Raw genomic sequence first — 22,069 nt, 5'->3', positions numbered from 1 at the left:
GCACTGTGACCATCACACAGTGCAGTGTCCCCCTTGGAGAGACCCCAGCAGTGACCATCACACAGTGCAGTGTCCCCCTTGGAGTGACCCCAGCACAGTGACCATCACACAGTGCAGTGTCCCCCTTGGAGAGACCCCAGCACAGTGACCATCACACAGTGCAGTGTCCCCCTTGGAGAGACCCCAGCACAGTGACCATCACACAGTGCAGTGTCCCCCTTGGAGAGACCCCAGCACAGTGACCATCACACAGTGCAGTGTCCCCCTTGGAGAGACCCCAGCACAGTGACCATCACACAGTGCAGTGTCCCCCTTGGAGAGACCCCAGCACAGTGACCATCACACAGTGCAGTGTCCCCCTTGGAGAGACCCCAGCACAGTGACCATCACACAGTGCAGTGTCCCCCTTGGAGAGACCCCAGCACAGTGACCATCACACAGTGCAGTGTCCCCCTTGGAGAGACCCCAGCACAGTGACCATCACACAGTGCAGTGTCCCCCTTGGAGAGACCCCAGCAGTGACCATCACACAGTGCAGTGTCCCCCTTGGAGAGACCCCAGCAGTGACCATCACACAGTGCAGTGTTCCCCCTTGGAGAGACTCCAGCACAGTGACCATCACACAGTGCAGTGTTCCCCCTTGGAGAGACTCCAGCACAGTGACCATCACACAGTGCAGTGTTCCCCCTTGGAGAGACCCCAGCACAGTGACCATCACACAGTGCAGTGTCCCCCTTGGAGAGACCCCAGCACAGTGACCATCACACAGTGCAGTGTCCCCCTTGGAGAGACCCCAGCAGTGACCATCACACAGTGCAGTGTCCCCCTTGGAGAGACCCCAGCACAGTGACCATCACACAGTGCAGTGTCCCCCTTGGAGAGACCCCAGCACAGTGACCATCACACAGTGCAGTGTCCCCCTTGGAGAGACCCCAGCACAGTGACCATCACACAGTGCAGTGTCCCCCTTGGAGAGACCCCAGCACAGTGACCATCACACAGTGCAGTGTTCCCCTTGGAGAGACCCCAGCAGTGACCATCACACAGTGCAGTGCTCCCCCTTGGAGAGACCCCAGCACAGTGACCATCACACAGTGCAGTGTCCCCCTTGGAGAGACCCCAGCACAGTGACCATCACACAGTGCAGTGTCCCCCTTGGAGAGACCCCAGCACAGTGACCATCACACAGTGCAGTGTCCCCCTTGGAGAGACCCCAGCACAGTGACCATCACACAGTGCAGTGTCCCCCTTGGAGTGACACCAGCACAGTGACCATCACACAGTGCAGTGTCCCCCCTTGGAGTGACCCCAGCACAGTGACCATCACACAGTGCAGTGTCCCCCTTGGAGAGACCCCAGCACAGTGACCATCACACAGTGCAGTGTCCCCCTTGGAGTGACCCCAGCACAGTGACCATCACACAGTGCAGTGTCCCCCTTGGAGAGACCCAGCACAGTGACCATCACACAGTGCAGTGTCCCCCTTGGAGAGACCCAGCACAGTGACCAGCACACAGTGCAGTGTTCCCCCTTGGAGAGACCCCAGCACAGTGACCATCACACAGTGCAGTGTTCCCCCTTGGAGAGACCCCAGCACAGTGACCATCACACAGTGCAGTGTTCCCCCTGGGAGTGACCCAGCACAGTGACCATCACACAGTGCAGTGTTCCCCCTTGGAGAGACCCCAGCACAGTGACCATCACACAGTGCAGTGTCCCCCTTGGAGAGACCCCAGCAGTGACCATCACACAGTGCAGTGTCCCCCTTGGAGAGACCCCAGCACAGTGACCATCACACAGTGCAGTGTCCCCCTTGGAGTGACCCCAGCACAGTGACCATCACACAGTGCAGTGTCCCCCTTGGAGAGACCCCAGCACAGTGACCATCACACAGTGCAGTGTCCCCCTTGGAGAGACCCCAGCACAGTGACCATCACACAGTGCAGTGTCCCCCTTGGAGAGACCCCAGCACAGTGACCATCACACAGTGCAGTGTCCCCCTTGGAGAGACCCCAGCACAGTGACCATCACACAGTGCAGTGTCCCCCTTGGAGAGACACCAGCACAGTGACCATCACACAGTGCAGTGTCCCCCTTGGAGTGACCCCAGCACAGTGACCATCACACAGTGCAGTGTCCCCCTTGGAGAGACCCCAGCACAGTGACCATCACACAGTGCAGTGTCCCCCTTGGAGAGACCCCAGCACAGTGACCATCACACAGTGCAGTGTCCCCCTTGGAGAGACCCCAGCACAGTGACCATCACACAGTGCAGTGTCCCCCTTGGAGTGACCCCAGCACAGTGACCATCACACAGTGCAGTGTCCCCCTTGGAGTGACCCCAGCACAGTGACCATCACACAGTGCAGTGTCCCCCTTGGAGAGACCCAGCACAGTGACCATCACACAGTGCAGTGTCCCCCTTGGAGAGACCCAGCACAGTGACCAGCACACAGTGCAGTGTTCCCCCTTGGAGAGACCCCAGCACAGTGACCATCACACAGTGCAGTGTTCCCCCTTGGAGAGACCCCAGCACAGTGACCATCACACAGTGCAGTGTTCCCCCTGGGAGTGACCCAGCACAGTGACCATCACACAGTGCAGTGTTCCCCCTTGGAGAGACCCCAGCACAGTGACCATCACACAGTGCAGTGTCCCCCTTGGAGAGACCCCAGCACAGTGACCATCACACAGTGCAGTGTCCCCCTTGGAGAGACCCCAGCACAGTGACCATCACACAGTGCAGTGTCCCCCTTGGAGAGACACCAGCACAGTGACCATCACACAGTGCAGTGTCCCCCTTGGAGTGACCCCAGCACAGTGACCATCACACAGTGCAGTGTCCCCCTTGGAGAGACCCCAGCACAGTGACCATCACACAGTGCAGTGTCCCCCTTGGAGAGACCCCAGCACAGTGACCATCACACAGTGCAGTGTCCCCCTTGGAGAGACCCCAGCACAGTGACCATCACACAGTGCAGTGTCCCCCTTGGAGTGACCCCAGCACAGTGACCATCACACAGTGCAGTGTCCCCCTTGGAGTGACCCCAGCACAGTGACCATCACACAGTGCAGTGTCCCCCTTGGAGAGACCCAGCACAGTGACCATCACACAGTGCAGTGTCCCCCTTGGAGAGACCCAGCACAGTGACCAGCACACAGTGCAGTGTTCCCCCTTGGAGAGACCCCAGCACAGTGACCATCACACAGTGCAGTGTTCCCCCTTGGAGAGACCCCAGCACAGTGACCATCACACAGTGCAGTGTTCCCCCTGGGAGTGACCCAGCACAGTGACCATCACACAGTGCAGTGTTCCCCCTTGGAGAGACCCCAGCACAGTGACCATCACACAGTGCAGTGTCCCCCTTGGAGAGACCCCAGCAGTGACCATCACACAGTGCAGTGTCCCCCTTGGAGAGACCCCAGCACAGTGACCATCACACAGTGCAGTGTCCCCCTTGGAGTGACCCCAGCACAGTGACCATCACACAGTGCAGTGTCCCCCTTGGAGAGACCCCAGCACAGTGACCATCACACAGTGCAGTGTCCCCCTTGGAGAGACCCCAGCACAGTGACCATCACACAGTGCAGTGTCCCCCTTGGAGAGACCCCAGCACAGTGACCATCACACAGTGCAGTGTCCCCCTTGGAGAGACCCCAGCACAGTGACCATCACACAGTGCAGTGTCCCCCTTGGAGAGACCCCAGCACAGTGACCATCACACAGTGCAGTGTCCCCCTTGGAGTGACCCCAGCACAGTGACCATCACACAGTGCAGTGTCCCCCTTGGAGAGACCCCAGCACAGTGACCATCACACAGTGCAGTGTCCCCCTTGGAGAGACCCCAGCACAGTGACCATCACACAGTGCAGTGTCCCCCTTGGAGAGACCCCAGCACAGTGACCATCACACAGTGCAGTGTCCCCCTTGGAGTGACCCCAGCACAGTGACCATCACACAGTGCAGTGTCCCCCTTGGAGAGACCCCAGCACAGTGACCATCACACAGTGCAGTGTTCCCCCTTGGAGAAACCCCAGCACAGTGACCATCACACAGTGCAGTGTTCCCCCTTGAAGTGACCCCAGCACAGTGACCATCACACAGTGCAGTGTTCGCCCTTGGAGAGACCCCAGCACAGTGACCATCACACAGTGCAGTGTCCCCCTTGGAGAGACCCCAGCACAGTGACCATCACACAGTGCAGTGTCCCCCTTGGAGAGACCCCAGCACAGTGACCATCACACAGTGCAGTGTTCGCCCTTGGAGAGACCCCAGCACAGTGACCATCACACAGTGCAGTGTCCCCCTTGGAGAGACCCCAGCACAGTGACCATCACACAGTGCAGTGTCCCCCTTGGAGAGACCCCAGCACAGTGACCATCACACAGTGCAGTGTTCCCCTTGGAGAGACCCCAGCACAGTGACCATCACACAGTGCAGTGTCCCCCTTGGAGAGACCCCAGCACAGTGACCATCACACAGTGCAGTGTTCCCCCTTGGAGAGACCCCAGCACAGTGACCATCACACAGTGCAGTGTCCCCCTTGGAGTGACCCCAGCACAGTGACCATCACACAGTGCAGTGTCCCCCTTGGAGTGACCCCAGCACAGTGACCATCACACAGTGCAGTGTCCCCCTTGGAGAGACCCCAGCACAGTGACCATCACACAGTGCAGTGTCCCCCTTGGAGAGACCCCAGCACAGTGACCATCACACAGTGCAGTGTCCCCCTTGGAGAGACCCCAGCACAGTGACCATCACACAGTGCAGTGTCCCCCTTGGAGTGACCCCAGCACAGTGACCATCACACAGTGCAGTGTCCCCCTTGGAGAGACCCCAGCACAGTGACCATCACACAGTGCAGTGTTCCCCCTTGGAGAGACCCCAGCACAGTGACCATCACACAGTGCAGTGTTCCCCCTTGAAGTGACCCCAGCACAGTGACCATCACACAGTGCAGTGTTCGCCCTTGGAGAGACCCCAGCACAGTGACCATCACACAGTGCAGTGTCCCCCTTGGAGAGACCCCAGCACAGTGACCATCACACAGTGCAGTGTCCCCCTTGGAGAGACCCCAGCACAGTGACCATCACACAGTGCAGTGTTCGCCCTTGGAGAGACCCCAGCACAGTGACCATCACACAGTGCAGTGTCCCCCTTGGAGAGACCCCAGCACAGTGACCATCACACAGTGCAGTGTCCCCCTTGGAGAGACCCCAGCACAGTGACCATCACACAGTGCAGTGTTCCCCTTGGAGAGACCCCAGCACAGTGACCATCACACAGTGCAGTGTTCCCCCTTGGAGTGACCCCAGCACAGTGACCATCACACAGTGCAGTGTCCCCCTTGGAGAGACCCCAGCACAGTGACCATCACACAGTGCAGTGTCCCCCTTGGAGAGACCCCAGCACAGTGACCATCACACAGTGCAGTGTTCCCCTTGGAGAGACCCCAGCACAGTGACCATCACACAGTGCAGTGTTCGCCCTTGGAGAGACCCCAGCACAGTGACCATCACACAGTGCAGTGTCCCCCTTGGAGAGACCCCAGCACAGTGACCATCACACAGTGCAGTGTCCCCCTTGGAGTGACCCCAGCACAGTGACCATCACACAGTGCAGTGTCCCCCCTTGGAGTGACCCCAGCACAGTGACCATCACACAGTGCAGTGTCCCCCTTGGAGAGACCCCAGCACAGTGACCATCACACAGTGCAGTGTCCCCCTTGGAGTGACCCCAGCACAGTGACCATCACACAGTGCAGTGTCCCCCTTGGAGAGACCCCAGCACAGTGACCATCACACAGTGCAGTGTCCCCCTTGGAGAGACCCCAGCACAGTGACCATCACACAGTGCAGTGTTCGCCCTTGGAGAGACCCCAGCACAGTGACCATCACACAGTGCAGTGTCCCCCTTGGAGAGACCCCAGCACAGTGACCATCACACAGTGCAGTGTCCCCCTTGGAGTGACCCCAGCACAGTGACCATCACACAGTGCAGTGTTCCCCCTTGGAGAGACCCCAGCACAGTGACCATCACACAGTGCAGTGTCCCCCTTGGAGTGACCCCAGCACAGTGACCATCACACAGTGCAGTGTTCGCTCTTGGAGTGACCCCAGCACAGTGACCATCACACAGTGCAGTGTCCCCCTTGGAGAGACCCCAGCACAGTGACCATCACACAGTGCAGTGTTCCCCCTTGGAGAGACCCCAGCACAGTGACCATCACACAGTGCAGTGTTCCCCCTTGGAGAGACCCCAGCACAGTGACCATCACACAGTGCAGTGTTCCCCCTTGGAGTGACCCCAGCACAGTGACCATCACACAGTGCAGTGTCCCCCTTGGAGTGACCCCAGCACAGTGACCATCACACAGTGCAGTGTTCCCCCTTGGAGAGACCCCAGCACAGTGACCATCACACAGTGCAGTGTTCCCCCTTGGAGAGACCCCAGCACAGTGACCATCACACAGTGCAGTGTCCCCCTTGGAGTGACCCCAGCACAGTGACCATCACACAGTGCAGTGTCCCCCTTGGAGAGACCCCAGCACAGTGACCATCACACAGTGCAGTGTTCCCCTTGGAGAGACCCCAGCACAGTGACCATCACACAGTGCAGTGTCCCCCTTGGAGAGACCCCAGCACAGTGACCATCACACAGTGCAGTGTCCCCCTTGGAGAGACCCCAGCACAGTGACCATCACACAGTGCAGTGTCCCCCTTGGAGAGACCCCAGCACAGTGACCATCACACAGTGCAGTGTCCCCCTTGGAGTGACCCCAGCACAGTGACCATCACACAGTGCAGTGTCCCCCTTGGAGTGACCCCAGCACAGTGACCATCACACAGTGCAGTGTCCCCCTTGGAGTGACCCCAGCACAGTGACCATCACACAGTGCAGTGTTCCCCAAAGAATGATCCTCAGACACTGCAGTGAACTCTCAGTGACCCTCAGACAGGGCAGTGTCTCCTCAGAGACCCTCACACGGTAATGCCCCTCAGTGTTCCCTCTCTATCACCCTCAAATCATCATCATCATCCTCCTCCTCCTCCGATAGGTCAGCCACCCCCATCCCGCCCTCTGACCCCATGAGGTTCCTCTCTCCCTCCGCCCTGACGGCGACATGCTCCGAGTCACCGCTTCCCGCCCGGGTCACGTGGTGCAGTGGCCGTTGGGGCGCGGTCTATGACGTGACGCGCTCCACGCGTCCCACCCCAGCGCGTGACGTCAGGTCTGATTTCCGGTTCCTTCCCGGGCCCGGCAGGAAGCGTTGCATTGTGGGCTGGCGTTTGTCCTTGTGGAGAACCGAAAGGAAGATGGCCGGAGTGAGGGCTTTGAGGGTGAGGCCTATTCGGGGGAAGGCAGGGAGGGGGAGGGCCTGGAGGTTGCGGAGGCACTGAGGGACTGGGTAGTGCGATTGACAGCCACGTGACGGTGAGGACCTTGAGGGTGTGGGCCCTCAGGAGGAGGTGGTGGAGGAGGAGGAATGGGAGGGTGGGAGACTGTGGGGCCTGAGGGTCCAGAGTGGATGGAAGTTTGGGCCTTGAGGAGGGACAGTGAGTTGGGGAATGAGGCTCTTAGGGGAAGGGGAAGAGTGAGGGTGATATTAGGGACACTGAGGGGGAAGTGTGAGGCTCTGAGGTGGATGGGTCGTTGAGAAGAGTGAGGGTCACATTGATGGCACTGAATGAGTGGGTCACTGTGTGCCCTGGGGGAGTGGGAAGTGAAGGTCCTGAGGGGTGCAAGGCTGTGTGGGTGTGACTGAGAGGCCTGAGTGTGGAGGGTGAGGGCCCTGATGGGATCAGGCAGTGAGAATTTGAGTACACTGCTCCTGTTGAGGTCTGTCTAACTCGCACAAGTTTAGCATAAAGGTTTCACTTTTGTAGATGTTACCTGTGCAGCAAATAGAATTCCATTCTGCTCTGTTAATCAGTGCTCTATTCAGTGTGCCCCTGCCATGGTCAAAGATTGTTTCCAAAGCACCCAGATTTTTGTTCCTGTATTTAAGTTTCAGCATTTACTTTGTATTATGTCTCATTCATTCTGACTTTATACTTCGCTGCTTTAAATTTCCTCTACTTGTGAATGCAGTCCAATTGGTCTCCATTTCAGGGGTCTGTTTATGTCCTGCTTACTGCAGTGTCTATTCTTTCTGTGTATTGGTTTCATGCCTTGATTCACTTGCAGATTTTTAAATTATATGCAAGTCCAGGTGGTTATTTCAACATACAGATATACACCATTATATCTATATACTTGGTATATATATCTATTGTTAAAGCAAGTGCTTTTGCATATCAAGACACCAGATAGTGCAACTCTTCTTACTTAAGGAGGAATATACTTGCACTGGAAGCAGCTCAGGGGAGATTAATTTCTGGGATGAATGGGAATCAAGTTGGGTCTGTATTCATTGCAGTTTAGAAGAATGGGATGTCTTAATTGAAACACAATTCTGAGGGACTTGGCAGGGTGAATGCCAAGAGGGTCTTTCCCGGATGTAGGTTTGCTTGCTGAGCTGGAAGGTTCATTTCCAGACGTTTTGTCACCCTACTAGGTAACATCTTCAGTGGACCTCTTGGCGAAGCACTGCTCATGATTCCTGCTTTTTATTTAAATGTTTGGGTTTCTTTGGGTTGGTGATGTCATTTCCCATGACAGTGTCATTTCATGTTCTTTTTCTCGGGGTGATAAATGGGGTCTAACTCGATGCGTTTGTTGAGCGTTCCAGTTGGAATGCCATGTTTCTCTGAATTCTCAGTGGGCTTCACCCGGCAGCCCTCTGAAGATGTTACCTAGTAGGGTGACGAAATGTCTGGAAATGAACCTTCCAGCTCAGTGAGCAAACCTACATCCAGAACCTCAACCTGAGCTGCAAAGCTTCTCAAACCTCACTAGTGTCTTTCCCCTCTAGAGCCAGGAAGCACAGTTTCAAAATAAAGGCCCTCCTGTTTAAAATGAAGACGTGGGTAAATGTCTTCTAAGGGTGCTAATGTTTGGAATTATCTTCCACAGAGAAGTGAAGATTGGATCATTGAATATGTTGATTTTTCAGGATTATCTTATTTAATAATGGAATAGGATGAGTGGACAGAATGGCTGTCCGCACTATTTATCTTAGTACATAATTGGTTATAAGGTTTTAATTTACACGGCAACCATACTTTAAATGTTATATTTGATATTGTCTGGAGAAAAGGTAATTTAGACGTGTGTGTGGATCCCAATCATCATTTTGAAAATCTGAAATATGGAGAATTTCAGTAGCATTTATTTGCTCCCTTGATGGGGCTGAGTGAGCTGGGAGTGTGAGCCTATGGCTAGCCCTGGCTGGTCAGCTAGCAAGCAATGTTGCAAAGAAGAGCTCAGTCCCAGAGTATTGCCACATTCATTTCCCCACTCAGTATTCTGTCATCCACTGAATGTTTTCAACCTTGGCACCTCTTTGTTTTGAATCCCTGCATCTGCAGCTTTTTAATTTCTACTCTATCTGGATGTAAGTTTGCTCGCTGAGCGAGAAGGTTTGTTTTCAAGTGTTTCGTCACCATACTAAGTAACGTCATTAGTGAGCCTCCAGTGAAGCGCTGGTGTTATGACCCGCTTCGGGTTGGTGATATTTTCTGTTTTTTTTCTGGGGGTGGTAAGTGGAGTCCAAGTCAATGTGTTTGTTGATAGAGTTCTGGTTGGAAAGCCATACTTCTAGGAATTCTCGTGCGTGTCTCTGTTTGGCTTGTCCGAAGATTGAATGTGTTGTCCCAGTCGAAGTGGTGTCCTTCCTCATCTGTATGTAAGGATACTAGTGATAGTGGGTCATGTCTTTTTGTGGTTAGTGGATGTTCATGTATCCTGGTGGCTAGTTTTCTGCCTGTTTGTAACAAACACCACATTGGACAAACCAAGACATGCACGAGAATTCCTAGAAGCATGGCATTCCAACTGGAACTCTATCAACAAACACATCGACTTGGGCCCATTTACCACCCTCCGAAAAAGAACAGGAAATGACATCAGCAACACAGGACATGACATAGCCATCCCAAGGCAACCTAAGCACATAAATAGAAAGTGAGACATAACACCAGTGCTTCACCAGCGGCTCACCAATGATGTTACCTAGAATGGTGATAAAATGTCTGAAAACGAACCTTCCAACTCCACCAACCCAAGGAAACTCAACTTGACTACAAATCTTCTCAAATCTCACTACTCTTATCTGTTTGGCCATTACAGCTGGTCCATCTCAGCACTTACCTGACGTCCAACATACACTATTCTGTTGTGTCTTGGAGCCAAAACTGAATTACTCATTCCGCGCTGCTGTATAATTCAAATTTTGCAGATGAATTTGGCAACCTTGCCTCTCTATCACTCAGGCAGCCACATTAATTTGCCATTCACCTCGCTTGCTATTTTTATGACTTGTTACTCACATTTGCAGCAGCTGGTGCAATCAAACGATCATCTAGGGTTGCATCTGTGATAAGTGCATTCCAAATAATTATCCATGTGTAATGCATCCACACTTAGCCTATGTTGTCCATTTGGGAAACTACATTTCCATGTAATTGCGGTTTTCTCCCTCAGGCTTTCCAGCAGCTTTCACAGCGAACCTTCAGCACTGCAGCCCGCCGGCGAGTGGAGAATAAGGTTCCTGAGAAGCAGAAGATATTTCAGGTGAGTGACCTGTGTGGACTGGGTTGGGCTACTTCAGGAATTGGAGCTCGACATGTAGCTTTACACTGCCATGCTGCTGCTGTTACCCTGTGCTTACTGATTGTGTACGTGGTTGCGTTTAGTGCAAGTCATCTGAATCAACGAACATTCTTGCAACTATTTGCATTTGCTGAATTTGGAAATTGAAGGTGATTTCTACCTTTAGATAGGATTTGCTAAATTTGAAAAATTCAATATCCATTTAGTTTGCCTTCTCCCAGCCTGATGTTTACATATTAGAACAATAACTGCTTGGTTAAGAAATTACGATTATTACTAAGTTTAAAACTAATTCAGGCACAAGGTCAGCAAACTGTAGAGATTGAGAGTTTTGGGATTTTTGTCATTACTTCTGCCAAAGATCCCTTACTGCATCATGTCATCTTATTCCAACAACATATCTCAAAATACTTTAGGTATTTGATTCCTGCAAATACAAGACAGTTTCTGAGAGCTGTGTTGGGGTAGAATGTGACCCCTCGCTGGACACTTCTTGCAGGTCTTCAATGTATTTTTGCTCCACATTTAAAGTTGCCTTAGTCTCAGAGGACCAGATGCCTGCCAATACTTTAACTTGTGAGTCACTATGCCTCAGGTGAGGGGCGAGTTCGCGAAAACAGGACCTTTATGGTGACCTCAGCTGGTTTTGGAGTGAACCCACACTGTTGACCAGCCATCCAGCCAACTGACCCTCAACTCCATGTTTGCACAACAAACAAAATAAAGGGAATATTAAAGCAGCTGATGAAAGTGTAGTTAAACAACAGCAGTTTATCAGATAGAGTTTAGTTTCTGGATGGTACGGCTTGCAGGATATACTTGATCATGCAATTTTATAGCATTAGAATGGAGGCATTCATCCCAACATGCCTGGTGTTTGGAAACAGTAAAAACAATGAGCTTTGTCACAGATTAAGTTGTGTACCCTCTTTACTTACTACTTATCAACAGAGATGAATAAGAATGTATATCAGATCTGTAGGTTTCAACTAATTTGACATTAAGTTCACAATTCAGAAAGTCATAGTTGCAGTTGATTTTTAAAATCCTAGAGAAGCAGTCTTAACTTAAAGGATGCAATTAATTTTGTAAACCATTTCCTCCTCTTTAGGTAGACTTATCCATCCAGGGTAGTAGAACGGATTCTGGCTGCTTTATTGTTCAACTTCCACTAGGATTAATGTAAATTGGCACATTTGCTGGAAAGAGCATTATCTATCTTTACTGACAGTGTTACACATGAATGTTGGTTCTGGATATATGTTTGCTCGCTGAGCTGGAAGGTTAGTTTTCATGAAAATGCTCCTTCCATCTCAGTGAGCAAACTTACATCCAGAACTCAACCTGAACTACAGATCTTCTCAATCTTGGTGTATTGAACTTTTACTCTAAATGTTTTTAACTTGTCTTTGTGCCCTTAAAATAGTGCTTTTATTTTCAAGACATCTGTACTTTTTCCCAAGGTGAACGGTTGATATATTTTTCCGTTTTCAAGAATTCAGTTGAAGTTTTGAGCTTCCAACAGACACAATGTTGGCTGCCATAATGGTCAGTAGTCACCGTGTGAATTTTTGTTATTAAGCTTTGCTCGTGGACTCTGCACCAATAAATAACATTGTTGGCTGACTAAGCAAATCCCTATCAAGGTGCATTTGAAGCATAACTTGGTTGAATGTTTATATTCCTCAGCTAAAGAATGCAAGCCAATGTCTCCTAGAGCATTGCTTTATCCAGCCTTCTGTGTACTGCATTACCAGCAAATAACCAAGTTGTTTCCAAGTTCTGCTTAGAATATAGCAGGCTGTCATTCTATTCATCATTGACCCATGTTTGTTATTTCTGTGGGTCACATGGGTAGTAGTTTTTGGATTAGAATCCCTGGCAGTTGGCAAGGTTAGATCTCATGGAACACAGGGAGAACTAGCCATTTGGATACAGAACTGGCTCAAAGGTAGAAGACAGAGGGTGGTGGTGGAGGGTTGTTTTTCAGACTGGAGGCCTGTGACCAGTGGAGTGCCACAAGGATCGGTGCTGGGTCCTCTACTTTTTGTCATTTACATAAATGATTTGGATGCGAGCATAAGAGGTACAGTTAGTAAGTTTGCAGATGACACCAAAATTGGAGGTGTGGTGGACAGCGAAAAAGATTACCTCAGGTTACAACAGGATCTTGATCAGATGGGCCAATGGGCTGAGAAGTGACAGATGGAGTTTAATTCAGATAAATGCCAGGTGCTGCATTTTGGGAAAGCAAATCTGGGCAGGACTTATACGCTTAATGGTAAGGTCCTAGGGAGTTTTGCTGAACAAAGAGACCTTGGAGTGCAGATTCATAGCTTCTTGAAAGTGGTGTCGCAGGTAGATAGGATAGTGAAGAAGGCGTTTGGTATGCTTTCCTTGGTCAGAGTATTGAGTACAGGAGTTGGGAGGTCATGTTGTGGCTGTACAGGTCATTAGTTAGGCCACTGTTAGAATATTGCATGCAGTTCTGGTCTCCTTCCTATCGGAAAGATGTTGTGAAATTTGAAAGGGTTCAGAAAAGATTGACAAGGAGGTTACCAGGGTTGGAGGATTTGAGCTAAAGGGAGAGGCTGAACAGGCTGGGGCTGTTTTCCCTGGAGTGTTGGAGGCTGAGGGGTGACCTTATAGAGGTTTACAAAATTATGAGGGACGTGGATAGGATAAATAGACAAAATCTTTTCCCTGGGGTCGGTGAGTCCAGAACTAGAGAGCATAGGTTTAGGGTGAGAGGAGAAAGATATAAAAGAGGGGCAACTTTTTCACAGAGGGTGTATGGTATGAGCTGCCAGAGGATGTGGTGGAGGCTGGTACAATTGCAACATTTAAGGGGCATTTGAATGGGTATATGAATAGGAAGGGTTTGGAGGGATATGGGCCGGGTGCTGGCAAGTGGGACTAGATTGGATTGGGATATCTGTTCGGCATGAACGAGTTGGACCGAAGGGTCTCTGTCCGTACTGTACATCTCTATGACTCCAAATGCACCTAACCTACTCATCCCTGAACACTGGGCAGTTTAGCACGGCCAATTCACCTACCCTGCACATCTTTGGAATGTGGGAGGAAACTGGAGCACCTGGAAGAAACCCACGTAGACACTGGGAGGATGTGCAAACTCCACACAGGCAGTCGCCCGAGGCTGGAATCGAACCCCGGTCCCTGGTGCTGTGAGACAGCCGTGCTAACCACTGAGCCACCGTGCTGCCCCTAACGTTTGCACGTTTCTTCACTGCAGCCCCCTCATGGGTTAAGTTTGCATGTACTCGACATGTGCTTTTAACTCCAGTGCAGACCACCCAATCATTGTCTACTAATCTTTGCTGGGCGCATGTGCTTGTGTGAATTGTGTGTTTAGGGGAAAGTTGGCGTCATTTTTTGGCTCTGCTGATTTAAAGCAGTTCAATAATCTTCATCCAAGATGGGTGTTTTCTTGAACCACCATCTTAATGAGACCTTACCTCCATCGGAGCTGCCACAAACATTTCAGAGAACTGTTATTGGATGGAAGTGGACAGCAAGCTACAGAGGGAATGTCAGGGCAGCTGACTGAAAACTTAGAGCAGCAGCTTACCATACCCTGTTTAACTGTTGGATGGTGAGGTTTATAGAATGTAGTTAATCAGTAATTTTATGGCACAGAAGGGAGGGGAAGTAGGGGGCATTCTTCCCATCATGTCTGGTCCGTGGAAGTGGTAAGAAAAAGATAAAAATGTGGCCAGTACTGCCATGGCCAGGGTGAGCTATTCCTCCAGCCCCTTCCCTGTTTCTCTCTTTCGCTCTGCATTTAAGGTTTCCACCAAGGCAACCCTACAGGTTTAAATGCAGACTGAGACTGTTTTCACTGTCAATGAGGAGCTCTTGATGTTTTTTTTCCCGTCATCTCTGTGTAGCTGGGAGTCCACTGACCAGCTGGAACTAACGGCTGCTTGAGTCGTACTTTTTGGGGGAGTTGTGTAATATATTTGAAATAACGATTGCAGTGCTTGTGTTTCCCAATAAGGACCAGAACTATTTGTTAGTGTTTCAACATAAGGCCAATAGCTTGCAAAATGGACTGGGAAATGTGTGAATTCTGAGTTTGTATGAGGGAGTTTTAACACTACATTGAATGTTGCCTCCAAAGAATATGAAAAGAAATGGGCCATTCCTCGTCCATAGAATTATTTACTCCTGGGATCTGGGCATTGCTGGCTTAACCACCCATTGATAGTGTTGAGTGAAGTATTGTTAACTGAATGGCGGAGGTGGCTCTTGCCTCTCGACTTTCATGATCCTTTCAGAGAATTTGACCTCATCTCAGGTTTTTAAATCTGCTACCTCTTATCCCAGAAGTTGTAGTAGATCTGTGCTGGAACGGGACGCTATCATTTCTGGCCTCCCCCATGCCGTTAAGGAGGCTAGAAGTGAATAGTGTTCCGTTCCAGCACAAATCTATTGCAACCTCTGGGATAAGAGGTAGCAGAATTAAAGACCTGAGGTGAGGTCAAATTCTCTGAAAGGATCATGAATCAGTGGGATTTGCTATCCTAAAGTGTGATGAATGCTGGGACGTTGAGGAACTGAATGAGAAGTAGTTTGCTTGTTTGGCTAGTCTCTTACTACCTAACCAGAAGGATTATTATTATCTGACCACAGTGAGACCCACTCTACCAGGTGAAGGTAGGATATAAGCAGAGTGGCCGCAGAATTAAGGGAGATGTGGGGGAAGCAACTGTTGAAGCAGAATTCAGAAATCCTTCCTGAAAGGGAATTAGTTGCTGGCGAAAGATATTAAAGATTATAGGCAACAGAAAAGCATGCTCTGATGAAGGATCACTATGACCTGTGTATAAAAGACTGAATCAGTTTCAGATTTAAGAATCAGTTATTTTTATGGCTGAAAATTGACAGATCTCATATTTTCAACCTCCAAGAGTAAAGGCCAAGAAATACCTTTTGATATATGGTGTATTTGAAACTGCAATGTGTTTGTTTTACACTGCACCATCACAATAACTTTGGAGAGATGCATGACCAAATGTACGATCATATTTGTTAGTCTCTAACATGCAAAGGTGAACTGGCAATATTTTGGAAAAAGTAGAGCATAACCTTTCTAGTATCTTGAATGGTTATCAGACTGTCATTGGAGCAGTGCCTTGGTCTAGTTCTTGTGAACAGGACTGGAGGCCATTCAGCCCCTTGAGTCTGCTCTGTTCTTCAGTCAGCTGGTGACTGATCTGTACCTTCAAACTGCACTTTCCTACCTTTTTTCCATCAAAAAGATCCCAGTTGTCCCATTCAGCAGCCACAGCCTTTTGAAGGCTAAGGATCCAAGTTTGTGGGAAAACTGCTTCAAAACGACACTCCTAAATGGCCCAGCTCAAAACGTAAAGTGATACCCATGCTGATCTTTAATAGTTTTTCTCCATCTACCCTGTCAAGAATCTTGTGATAAACACTTTGAATAGGTTAACCCTCTAAACTCAGGGGAGTATGAGTTAACATCATGCAACTCAGAATTTAGCCCTTTATGCCCAATATCATTCCGGTTAATCTGTTACACCACTTGCAAAGCCAATATCTCCTGTTTCTATTGGAGGGCCCAAAACTCATTGCAATATTTTAGATGCGCTCTGATCAGACCACTTTCTGTAACTTAATGACTCCCCCTTTGTATTCCAGTCTTGCAGAGATGAGCCACCATTAACATTTTTGTTTTACATATCTGTGTACCTGCTTTTAGTAATCTCTGTATGGAGACGCACTCCACGGTTCTTACAACGATACAGACCTTGGCTCCCAGCACTTACACTGATGGTTAAGCAGAGGCTGAAAAGGATCTCAATGTGCAGAACCTTGGTCCTGATCTTCTGATAAGAAGCTGCACATTGCAGCAACATAGACAGAAACCATCCTAATGCAGCGAGCTCCAGAGGAGCTCCTTACAAAGTCAAACCTTCTAATGGGCAATTGCCTAGCATTGCTAAAGTTCCCAAGTCAGTCACTTTGGAGGGTTCTGACTGACGTACCTCAAAAATTAGCCCGGAAAAGTTATGACATTAAAACCTATTGTAACTCCTGGCAAACTATAAAATGGCTACCTCATCCTAGGGCCTGACCCATTACTTACCAACTCCTCTCCATTGACTCAACTCCTCTTCTGTCTGATACCCAAGCACATCCCATCCACCACACGCCCTGACAATGTTCTCCCCACCCCCAACTCAATGTGAGCTGACCTTTCCTACGTCCTCACCCAGTTACCAAGTGCCTGTGACTCCCCTCTCCCACACAGCTGTCCAAGTGCCATAAGGGCTTTTTAACCGATAGCGTAAGGCACTGAACACAGAAAAGGGGTACTTGGTTTCAGAGTCTACCCACTCCGGTGTTACCTATGAGGATTGCGAAACTTGTTTACACTGTTTTAACTGGGAAGGCCTAAAAGTGAATCAAAGTGGGTGCTTTTTAGTCTGGTCTGGGTTAGATATCTCCTTTTAGATTAGATTACACAGTATGGAAACAGGCCCTTCGGTCCAACAAGTCCACACCGACCCGCCGAAGTGCAACCCACCCAGACCCATTCCCCTACATTTACCCCTTCACCTAACACTACGGGCAATTTGGCATGGCCAGTTCACCTAACCTGCACATCTTTGGACAGTGGCAGGAAACCCACACAGACATGGGGAGAATGTGCAAACTCAGTCAGTTGCCTGAGGCGGGAATTGAACCCAGGTCTCTGGCGCTGTGAGGCAGCAGTGTTAACCACTGTGCCACCGTGCCGTCCACTATAGGATATAGGATTTCTGACAGAACAGAGGATTCAGACCAGTATCTTGGAACACGTACTTTTGCTTGGGAATGGTAATGGAGTGCTTCCCTTGCCACCTACTGGCTGGATCCCAGTAGCACATCAGAGTGCGGGATGTGGCCTTGTTAGTCTCAGTGTAGCAATATAGATTGGGATAGGCTTTAAATCTAGCTTTCTGTACTGTGACCTTCATTAGTTGTGTTATCTCACTGACGGTCTCAGCTGGAATCTGTGCTCCTGATTGACTTGTACACCCAGAAATTTATGTCAGACAGAAGAAACAGTGTGATTTAGAAGGACTGACCGTCTGGAGCCTGGAGTTGAAGCTGGTGCTCATAAACCTTTTCTCCACCAGCAAACTTGCTATCTCTGAACATGTTCCCATTGCAGTTCCTTCCTTGCCCCACGTTCTGCTCCTGCAGGTTCCACTTTGCACAATGGGCTGGCAGTCTCATCTGCCAAAGATGTGAAAGTAGCTCTTTGCCTTATTCTCTCTGGATCTGTGAATTTCCTGCTCTTCAATGTAACCAGTGTGAGAGGAATTTGTGTTAGCCTCAACAGCACCTCTAGGTTTGGCTCATTAGCTGCTTTCCTAATGTTGGTGCAACAATGCTACAATTGACTCCCATTGATTCTTCTGTTTGTTTCAGGCGGACAATGGGTTGCCAGTCCATCTAAAAGGTGGTGTGATGGATGCTGTGCTCTACAGGCTAACCATGGGTCTCACTGTTGTGGGTAAGACTTACTGGGTAATCCTTCTTGAAACCTGATCTTTCTGCGTGTTCTAGTAGGTAAAGACATTGAGTCCCTGTACAGTGACTCATCTGGGTGTTCTCACTTAGACTTAGAATCATAGAATCCCTATGGTGTGGAAACAGGCCCATCAGCCCAACAAGTCCACACCAACCCTCTGAAGAGTAACCCACCCAGACCAGGGAATATAAGGATAGAAAACTGGTTATGAATCAGAACACCGTGAGTAAATGTATAGACTTAGAATCATAGAATCCCTACAGTGCGGAAACAGGAGAAGTGACTTGGGTGTTATGTCGGAGCCACAATGGGTATGAGCTGTGAACGTGCTCCTGCCAAATGATCAGCCCGTTTCTAGGTTGAACAATGAAGAATAACTAGAGTTCTGTGGCCCCTTGAGTGTCAGCTTTGTGAGGGGTTGCACTTGTGAAGAGAGAGAATTTAACTTGTTGACTGAAATGCATCTTTGAACAGAAATGGATACACTTACTGTGTAGCTTAGCCACTGCAAAGTAAAATCATAGAATCCTGATAGTATGGAAGCAGGCCACTCAGCCCATTGAGTCCATGCTGACCTTCCGAAAGCACCTCTACCCCATCCCCCTGCATTTTTCAAGGCTTATCTACCTCACTTGTACATCCTTGGGCAATTTGGTGTGGCCAGTCCACCTAATCTTTAGACTGTGGGAGGAAACCAGAGCACCTGGAGGCAACCCACACAGACACAAGGAGAACGTGCAAACTCCACACAGTCACCTGAGGGTGGTATCAGACATTATTCTGTGAGGCAGTAGTGCTAACCACTGAGCCAATGTGCCACCCCTAAAGCACAGAAGGAGCTAAAGATTCTAGTCCCTGCTACCCAGGGTTTGTTCAAGGTGCACCTATGATATCTGCTCCTTTTCCTGTGCAGCTGGAGGTTTGTACCTGGGCAGACACTCAGAATTAAAAAAAATCCTTCTGAAACTAGTGTCAGGAAAGAGGATAAAATGAAGCAAGCAGTTCTTTGCAGATCCCAATGTGAAATTTTGATGGTAGTTGTGAGGGTGGGACTTATTCATGCTTGGCATTTCAACACATTCTGCGTTGTAGCCCCAACCAGTGAGAACTGCAGTTTGTGTACTGATGGTTCAGCAACAAGGTAGGTTGGGGTCGAGAGGGTCTGTCTTCTCGGCTATTCTTGTGAACTCAAAGGACTGGTAGTGCTTTGAGACCAATGGTTCAATTTGATAAAATAATAAGAGAACTGGGGTTTACAAAATAAGTGAAATGTCAGGAATTGCTAACATGACAGCAGAAACCGAAAAAACTTTGCACGCACTTGGTAAATTGACTTGTCAATACTTCCCTCTGGAAAACCCATGGTATTGCTGATTTTCTTTCTTTAAATGTTTGACTATAATTGCAGAAATCTTTTTTCCTTATTTCCAGGTACAGTCTATGTTATGTACGAACTCTTTGACATTGCCCTACCCAAGAAGAAGTAATATCGGCTTGCAGCCAAGTTGGAAGTCTTTGTTTCACTCCACAGCCCTGTCTGAATGTTAAACTGTAAATTATCAGGGATCTTATTTTACAAGTGTCTGTTCACTGCTTATGGGAACGGTCTTTATTTGATGAAGCGTACATAATTAAAAGAAAAAGTGACTTATCACACTCTTGTCTCTTTCCAGAATGCTTTATTTCTGAGCTTGTTAGGCCAATCTAGACATTTGACATTGAATCAACAGTGGCAATGTTTCATTTTGCCTTGTAGGCACAAGCTTCCTGTTCATTTTCCACATGCAAAAGCATTAAGGTTACATTTTCTTGTTGACTGCAGTTGACATGAAGCATTATGGCTTGAATTTGCATCTGGGGCTGTAAGCTGTCAGCATCAGTCAAAGACTTGCTTGGTTTTGTAAACAGTTGCTATATACAAGCAACAGGTAGCTAATCTAAAGGGTGAAATGTGAAGTCAGCCAAACATTCAGCAGCACTCTTCAGTTAATTCTCAGCTTGCCATCAGCAGGATGGATCTGTTGAACATCACTTAGACAATTAAAGTGTGGCAGTAGGAGAATGCTAGGAATTGAGAGAGCAGTGACAAATGGTTAGAGAGTCATACAGTATAGAAACAGACACTTCAGTCCAACTTGTCCGTCATACAGCACGGAAACAAACCCTTTCACCAGTCCATGTCAACCATAATCCCAAACTAAACTAATCCCACCTGCATACACTTATCCCATAGCCCTCCAAACATTTCTTGTTCATGTATTATCCAAATGTCTTTTAAGCATTGTAACTGTACCCGCATCCACCACTTCCTCTGGACGATCATTCCATACATTGCTTATTCTGTATTAAAAATAAGCAACCAGTCTTTTTTTAAATCCGTTTTCTCTCACCTCAAAAATTTGGCATCTAGTCTCCAGCACCATACTCCCGACTCTGATCTCCAGCAAGTGCAGTCCTCGCTTTCTCCCACCCTGGGGAAACACAGTTACCATTCACCTTATCTATATGGCTCATGATTTTACAAACCTCTATAATGTTACCTCTCATCCTCCTCTGTTGCAGGGAAAAATGTCCCAGCCAATCCAAACTCTTCTTAAACTCAAACCCTCCCTTCCTGACAAATCTCTTATGAACCCCCTCCAGCTTAATAATATCTTTCCTATAATAGAAGAGCGTTTCAGAAGAGGTCTTGCCAGCATCTTGTACAACCTCAACATAACATCACAACTTCATTGCTCAGAACTTCTGAGTATAGATGTCAGTGTGCTAAATGCTGCATTAACCACTCTATCTATGATTCAAGCTTTAAAGAATTATGTACAGGGTGATCCCTATATCCATGAGTCCTGTTACCACTGTTTCAGTTATCTGCGGTTTACTGTGGCCCAAACACATTACAGGGAACATTCCAGGACCAGGGGACTGCTGGGAAGGTAAATTTCCCATTTAAATGATCGGGTTTGCTCCTATCCATTGTTTTGGGCTTCCATGCTAGGTCTTGGAACTTGTTCCCCATGGGTACGGCGGATCTATTGTACTTTAACCCCTAGTTTCCCCAAACTGAATTAGCTCTACTTGTCTATGATTGGCCCATATCCTTCTAAACCTTTCCTCTTCTTAAACCTGTCCAAATGTCTTTTAAATGTCTTTTAAATGTTGTAACCATATCAAATTAGTGTATAAATCCAGTGCAACATAGAGTTATAGAGATGTACAGCTTCAGTCCAACCCGTCCATGCTGACCAGATATCCCGACCCAATCTAGTCCCATCTGCCAGCACCCGGCCCATATCCCTCCAAACCCTTCCTAATCGCATCACAAAGGTTGAGAGATTTAAGAGTTTTTCCAGGGATTATGTAGACTGCTGGCTTTCTTGATAAACGTAAATACTTAGACTTCGTTGGGGAGAGGGGACATTCTAGACAGGGCAGATAGAGAAAATATAGTTCAATTTATGGAAGGGTTGAGAGCTGGAGGACACAGGCTTAAAACTATTTGGCACAAGACCCCAAAGGGATATTGCTGTAAATGTGGTTGATGTGTTAGATTGGGTTGTGTGTCCTTAACGATTCAACATTCATTCTGAAAAGGGAATTGGATAAGCCATTGAAGAGAAAATATTTGTAAGGAACAGGAGTGGAGCTAGCTGAATTGCTCTTATAAAGGGCCAGAACAGGCTGAACCAGATCCCTCTGCACTGCATTCATTCTATGATTCTCCAATTCTAACCTCTGCCTCCTTGTTGGAAGAAATTTCCACTTCAGCACACAAAAACCTAGGCCAGGCG

The 22,069-nt window shown here is 48.8% G+C and overlaps 1 protein-coding gene across 1 annotated transcript; it reads left to right on the top strand.

Annotated features, from left to right (window-relative positions):
• Positions 1–7,233: 7,233 nt before the first annotated feature.
• LOC122553272 (cytochrome c oxidase subunit 7A2, mitochondrial-like) lies at positions 7,234–19,937 on the top strand. The gene is made up of 4 exons (XM_087991599.1): positions 7,234–7,341; positions 10,586–10,675; positions 18,179–18,263; positions 19,713–19,937. The coding sequence occupies exons 1-4, from the start codon at positions 7,318–7,320 to the stop codon at positions 19,766–19,768; spliced, it is 255 nt and encodes an 84-aa protein (XP_087847725.1). The 5' UTR covers positions 7,234–7,317; the 3' UTR covers positions 19,769–19,937.
• Positions 19,938–22,069: the final 2,132 nt, after the last annotated feature.

The sequence above is a fragment of the Chiloscyllium plagiosum genome, unplaced genomic scaffold, assembly GCF_037043375.1.
Source record: "Chiloscyllium plagiosum isolate Xiang-an unplaced genomic scaffold, Cpla_swu_hap1 HiC_scaffold_10, whole genome shotgun sequence".
Taxonomy (NCBI): Eukaryota; Metazoa; Chordata; class Chondrichthyes; order Orectolobiformes; family Hemiscylliidae; genus Chiloscyllium; species Chiloscyllium plagiosum.
This window is presented reverse-complemented; position numbering and strand designations above follow the sequence as displayed.

Coding starts and splice junctions, on each gene's coding strand:
- LOC122553272 (XM_087991599.1), top strand. CDS start 7,318: ATGGCCGGAGTGAGGGCTTTGAGG. Junction 7,342..10,585: donor CCGGAGTGAGGGCTTTGAGG/GTGAGGCCTATT, acceptor TTTCTCCCTCAG/GCTTTCCAGCAGCTTTCACA. Junction 10,676..18,178: donor AGAAGCAGAAGATATTTCAG/GTGAGTGACCTG, acceptor TGTTTGTTTCAG/GCGGACAATGGGTTGCCAGT.